This window comes from Aotus nancymaae, unplaced genomic scaffold (genome assembly GCF_030222135.1).
Source record: "Aotus nancymaae isolate 86718 unplaced genomic scaffold, 86718_ANA_hifiasm-v0.15.2.pri h1tg000007l, whole genome shotgun sequence".
NCBI classification, from domain to species: Eukaryota; Metazoa; Chordata; class Mammalia; order Primates; family Aotidae; genus Aotus; species Aotus nancymaae.
Window position 1 is genome coordinate 14,598,408 of NW_026988418.1, and position 6,000 is coordinate 14,604,407.

The following is a 6,000-nucleotide window of genomic DNA, read 5'->3' on the forward strand; positions in this document are numbered from 1 at the left end:
GATCTAACTGATGCTTTTTTACCTAAAGTAATCCCATTCTCCTTCTGCTATAATATATAGCTGTTTAACAAGCACACCAGTAGATATGATCCATATGGAATCCATTTCCCTTTGCTCTGTTGATTGCTCCTGAGTCCTGCAAATTCTCAGGGATTGAAATATTAGACTGTGGATAGATCAATATTAGGAAAAAAATCAGTTTGCATGCTTTGGTGATAAGATGACAGGCAAAGCCTTCAGCTGTGTTATTCAGATTAACACTGTCTTTAATGGGATTTAAAGCGTTTTCTGAACAGGACACTTCTGAAAATGCCTTCTGATTTCTCTCCATTGCTCCCAACAGGTGTGTGATCTGTATGATGGACTTTGTTTATGGGGACCCAATTCGATTTCTGCCGTGCATGCACATCTATCACCTGGACTGTATAGATGACTGGTTGATGAGATCCTTCACGTGCCCCTCCTGCATGGAGCCAGTTGATGCAGCACTGCTTTCATCCTATGAGACTAATTGAGCCAGGGTCTCTCATCTGACTTCAAGTGAACCATCATTTTTGGTGGTTTTGATCTTTTGTCACTGAGCCCAAAGAGCCAGGGATTAGGAATTAAGATCATGCACAGAAGTTTCCTAAAAATTCCTGGATGGCTGCAGATGTTGGGGGAAAAGTACGTGATATTTTAGAAACTTAGAGGGAAAAGTAGGATGGTATTTTTATGTAAAGCCTTGACCCAATGTTTAAAAATATAATTGTATTTAGATCTTGTTATTGCTCCAGTACATAGGAATTGTGTAAAGTGTTACAGCAGCTGTATTTGTTTAAATTGTGTGTATTGAAGATTAGGAAAAAGATAGTAGTTTTTTTCCTAAATGAAATAACTTTCTTCTCTTCCCCCTCCCTACCCAAATTCTTTTCTGAAGTTGCTGGCATTTGGGTCAAGGTTTTATTAAAAGCTACATTTTATAACACTGGCACACAAAAAAGTAGTTTTAAGCTTGTTTGCACAGTTCTTTTTTTCCATTGGAAATGGAATTCATTGCCTTAGGTCTTTTTAAATAGTGTATTATTATCGTTGGGGCTGGCTCTATGCTTGAAAACCAGTTTATTTATAACCTGTTATAAGTGCTATATTCTGTTTGCAGTTAGGAAATGCAGAATTCAAAGTGATCTCCTAGCTTGTAAGCAAACTGAGATGCACTATCCCTTTTCTATAAAAAATAAGTTAATGTGTCAAGAAACCAACTCTATTATAAAGTGGGGTTTAATATTACCCTTTCCTATGTGTTTTACCTGATTATTTTGGTTGTTAATATGGTGATAATGGAAAAGTCAAGTAAAATTTTAAATATTAAGAATTCTGATCTATTGAGATTGAATTATGCCACCACATTTATGTAAAAATGAAGGTGGCACTGTGGTGAGACCTAATGAGAAATACTCAGTTGTAACAATTTTGATTTCTCTTTCCTGTGACCTCTTCCCTCTTGTCGTGAACCATAGCAAAAGGATACTGCATCTCTCATTACTGTAGTGCTGAGGTTATTGAAGTTCTATAAAACACATCTCAGTCTCTGTTTCTTGGAAAGGAATCTATTACATCCTGCTAGCTGACTGACAGAACTAAGCAGGGAGAATAAAGATAATTGTATTTTATGTTTTGCACACAAACGCAGAATTTGTATAACCACATGACTTCATAGTTGTGATCTCAGAAAAGAAGGAATTTCTCCTTTGTTTCTTGCAGTTAATGTAAGAATACTTTAAATCTCTAAGCTTCTGAAGTGTTAGAGGTAGAGATGGTCTAGTAAAGATGTAGTAATGTTTTATCCATTTAGCATGTGTTTGTTTTTTTCTTACGTACTCAAAGGTGACTTACTCACCTCAGTGATATTACAGCTAAAAAAATCATTCATTAGCAAAAGGAAAAGTGGTCTCAACCTAACATCAGAAGTGTTTCTTATTATTTTATATTGAGTTGAATATTGGACTCTCAACACTTTCCCACATACAAAACAGTGTCATGAAGTTTCTTCATAATTGCATTATAGAGAAATGTAGTATGTCATTAAGTACTTTGTAAAAATTTGACATTCAACTGTAGTATCCATACGTTGGTTAAATTTCCTTATGAGCCCCATAATGGAAAAACTTAAAGATGAATTTGAGAAAAATTGCAAGAAATTAGATTATCGGGTTCTGTTAAATTGTTACATGTATCTTGCTTAAACTTCTGTTTATTAATTTATATCCACCCAATTACATAAAGCAAATTTGGAGGAAACAACTGAAGTTGTGCAATATTTTCTGTGATAATTGCTTTTTTTATTCTTGTGTTTTCTACTTAAACATGATGTCTGTCATCAAGTATTATAGTCAGACTTTCTTTTTTTCTAGACTGTTAAAATTGGTAAATGAACTTATTTTAAAATCATCTTTCATGTTGCAGTTAGTCTTTCTTTTCATTACAAGTCTTCTTTCATAGAAGTTTGGTAATATTGAAGGAAGTAGCATTGGGCAGAATGTGTCTTTTTTAGGCACTTTGTATTATTCTCAACCTACAATGTTAAGAACCATCAATTTTGACTTTTACTAAGTTGTTAAATAAAGTTATAATACAGCTGTGAAGGGTTAGAGTTAATTACATAAGTATTCCCCATATAATCTTTTAAAATAGTTGTGTATGATAATTATTTTAAAAATCTCTAGGTATATATGTACGTGTGTGTGTGTGTGTGTGTGTGTGTGTACACACACATTTGTGGAAAGTATTTTCTGTTGTTTGGCATTTAATATCATTTAAACATATACTTAGGCTTGATAGCATCAAAGTTTCTAAAACCAAACAATAGTTGTAACCTCTTTATCTAGATATGGGCAAGATATGTTCAAGCTTGCTGTGGGATTTGAAATTTCTGAAAAGCCTAACCAGGAAGAAACAAAAGAATCTTACCCTTTTGAATGCAAAACCCGTAAGTTGCAATACTTTCAGATATTTGCAGTTTAGCTAACACAAACTTTAAAAAGATTCTATGAGTGTTCTTTATAGGGAATCTCTTCAGTCAGTACTAGAAGACTCACCCCCTACTATTGGTGTTTATCTTGTGATATAAAACAGTATGATTTCACAGAACAGTAAGCATTGAGGTAACAGATTCCTTGCATACAAACCTTCTTCATAAGGAAGTATTCATTTTTAAAAAGGAGCAACACTTTTACTAAGTAACCCCCTTATCCATGGTTTCTGCAATTTATAAATAAAATTTTTTTAAAACACTTAATCTTAGCTAGCACGGTCGTTCACGCCTGTAATCCCAGCACTTTGGGAGGTCAAGGCAGTTGGATCACTGGAGGTCAGGAATTTGAAACCAGCCTGGCCAACATGGTGAGAAAGACAAAGATTAGCCGGGCATGGTGGCATGCACAAGGCACAAGAATCGCTTGAACCTGTGAGGCAGAGGTTGCGGTGAGCTGAGAATCCCACCACTGCACTCCAGCCTGGGCGACAGTGAGACTGTCACCCCAAAAAAAACAACTTTCTGTTTACCAATATTGTTCCTAATCTCTTACTGTGCCTAATTTGTAAATTAAACTTTATCATAGGTATATATGTGTAGGTATGTATGTGGTACTATTCAGTTTCAGACATGCAATGGGGTTCTTGGAAAATACACCCTAGAGATAAAGTGGAGGATACTGTAGTCAAAAGGAGATCTGCCTAAGGTCTTGACACTGGAAGTGGTAAATGAGAGAAAGTACATTTCTTCAGCATAAGTCACAAAAATATTTTGGTGGCTATCTCTTTACAAAAGCAGTGGGTAGCAGTCATGGAGTCAACTGATTAAATTTGTGGGTAAATGCATCTTGGTGTAATAACCTCAACTAATTTTTTAAGACTTAATTTTAAAATTTGTCGACAGATTGTATAATGAGAAGGAGGTTGGAAAATAGAAAAAAAGAAAATTTGTGGACACAAGAAAAGTTGGATTTTTGGTTAGTGTCTCTTCAAGTAATGTTAAATTTACCTATCTGAATTTAAATAGTCATTCTTCTATTTTTTTAATTTTTATTATATTTTTATTTTTACTTAATTTTTTTCTTTTAATATCAACTGCCCTTTTACTGGACAGGAAGAGAAAAGACAATTTGACCCGTCCTTCTGTACTTTTTTTTGAGACAGTCTTTCTCTGTCCCCCAGGCTGTAGTGCAATGGTGTGATCACAGCTCACTCATTTTGTCTCCAAGACACATTTTCCCTACCAGGAGTGTTGATATATCAGTAGTTCTCAGACGCCAGGACAACCAGAGCACAATTACCTAGGGCTCTGGATGTTTATTAGTAATGGAGACCCCTATCTTACCAGAGTGGGAGAGGAGAAACAAATTTTTGAGACAGGATCTCTATCTCCTAGGCTGGAGGGCAGTGGCGCAATGACAGCTCACTGCAACCTCCATCTCCCAGGCTCAAGCAATCCTCCCAAGTTGCTGAGACTACAGGCACATGCCACCACACCTGGCTAATCTTTGTTTTTTGTGTTTGTTTTTGTTTTTGTTTTTAGAGATGGGTTTTTGCCATGTTACCCAGGCTGGTCTTGAACTCCTGGGCTCAAATGATCCTCCCACCTCAGCCTCCCAAAGTACTGGGGTTACAGGTGTGGGTCACCACACTTGGCCATCTGTCATTTGTAACAGGTTCTCCAAGTGATTCTGATGCACTGGCAGGTTTTGGAACCATTAGTAGATAGTCCCTTCCCAAACTTGTGAAATACGGATTTGGTACATTTTTTGTTTCCTGAGAAATTTGAAGCAGTATTGGGCAGTTGTTGGGTTATTCAGAGATGGACTGTCCAGGCATGATTATCCAGACTTTTTGCTCTTCATTTGTCCTTTTGCTGTTTCCTTGCTTTTTAGCATGGATACAGAACATCCAGATGAGTCCCTTTACAACCTATTTCCTGATTTTACAACTTTTTCCATCAGAGGCACCAGTGAATTACAAAAAGGTTGTGAGATTTATTTGTACATTTTAATTGTCCACACTGTTTTTGTTTGCTTTATCACACTGAGCAGTAGGCACAGGCTTTTGTTTTGGAGACAGGGTCTCACTGTGTTCCCTGGGCTGGAGTGCAGTGGTTTGATCATGGCTCACTGTAAGCTCAAATACCTGGGCTCAAGTGATTTTCCCACCTCAGCCTCCTGAGTAGCTAGGACTGACTGCAGGTGTGCTCTACCACACCCAGCTAATGTTTTGTGTTTTTTTTTTGTAGAGGCAGAATCTCGTTTTGTTGCCCAGGCTGGCCTGAAACTCCTGGCCTCAAGAGATTCTCCTGCCTTAGCATCCCAGCGTGTTGGGGCTATAGACTTGAGTCACTGCTCCCAGCCTGGCACTGCTTTAAGACAATAGCTGGATGCATCTGATTAATGTTATTAACTGAGTAAAGCCATTTATCATTTCTTCACGTACTTTTTTTAGTAAAAGTATGGTCGAGATTACCTTTTCATTACATTTCTCTTTCTTGAGAAAAATTACTGTTCATTGGCACATTTAGTCATCTTTGGGTGCTTTCCAGGAAGTTTTTCTCTTTGAATGAAGGAGTATTAGCAATAAGGTACATGTTTTGGGCATCTAAAACTGATGGTGATAAAAGGAAGGAGCAGCGCCTAGTTGCTTTGAACCCCTTCTCTAATATTAGTGCTTGTGGGCTCCACATTTCTTGGCACTGAGATAAGTTGATAAAGATAACTAAGGGGCATCCCTAATAGTCTTGGCATTACAGTGTGTACTCTGAACGCCTGTGAGAAGATTTGGTTGGCTATTCAAAAAACTCGCTGGGGGCCACCATAGTAGCTAATCTGGTCAGTTAGGACCCAAAAGCAAGTTTTAAGCATTGTGTGTGATTTGAGAAGCCTGTACTATGCTATCAGAAAGACCCTGAGATTGGCTTCCAGCATTATCCAAATGAGGTGCAGGAATAGACTACATTCTGCCAACCCCAGAATTACA

General features: G+C 37.2%; 1 protein-coding gene across 1 annotated transcript in view; it reads left to right on the forward strand.

The window, feature by feature from the left end:
• RNF11 (ring finger protein 11) overlaps window positions 1–2,624 on the forward strand; it is a 34,352-nt gene extending 31,728 nt beyond the window's left edge. The window contains exon 3 of the mRNA XM_012434760.3: window positions 344–2,624. Within this exon, the coding sequence (XP_012290183.1) occupies window positions 344–515 (172 nt within the window). The 3' untranslated portion in view covers window positions 516–2,624. The remainder of the gene's footprint in view (window positions 1–343) is intronic.
• The last annotated feature ends 3,376 nt before the right edge of the window (window positions 2,625–6,000 follow it).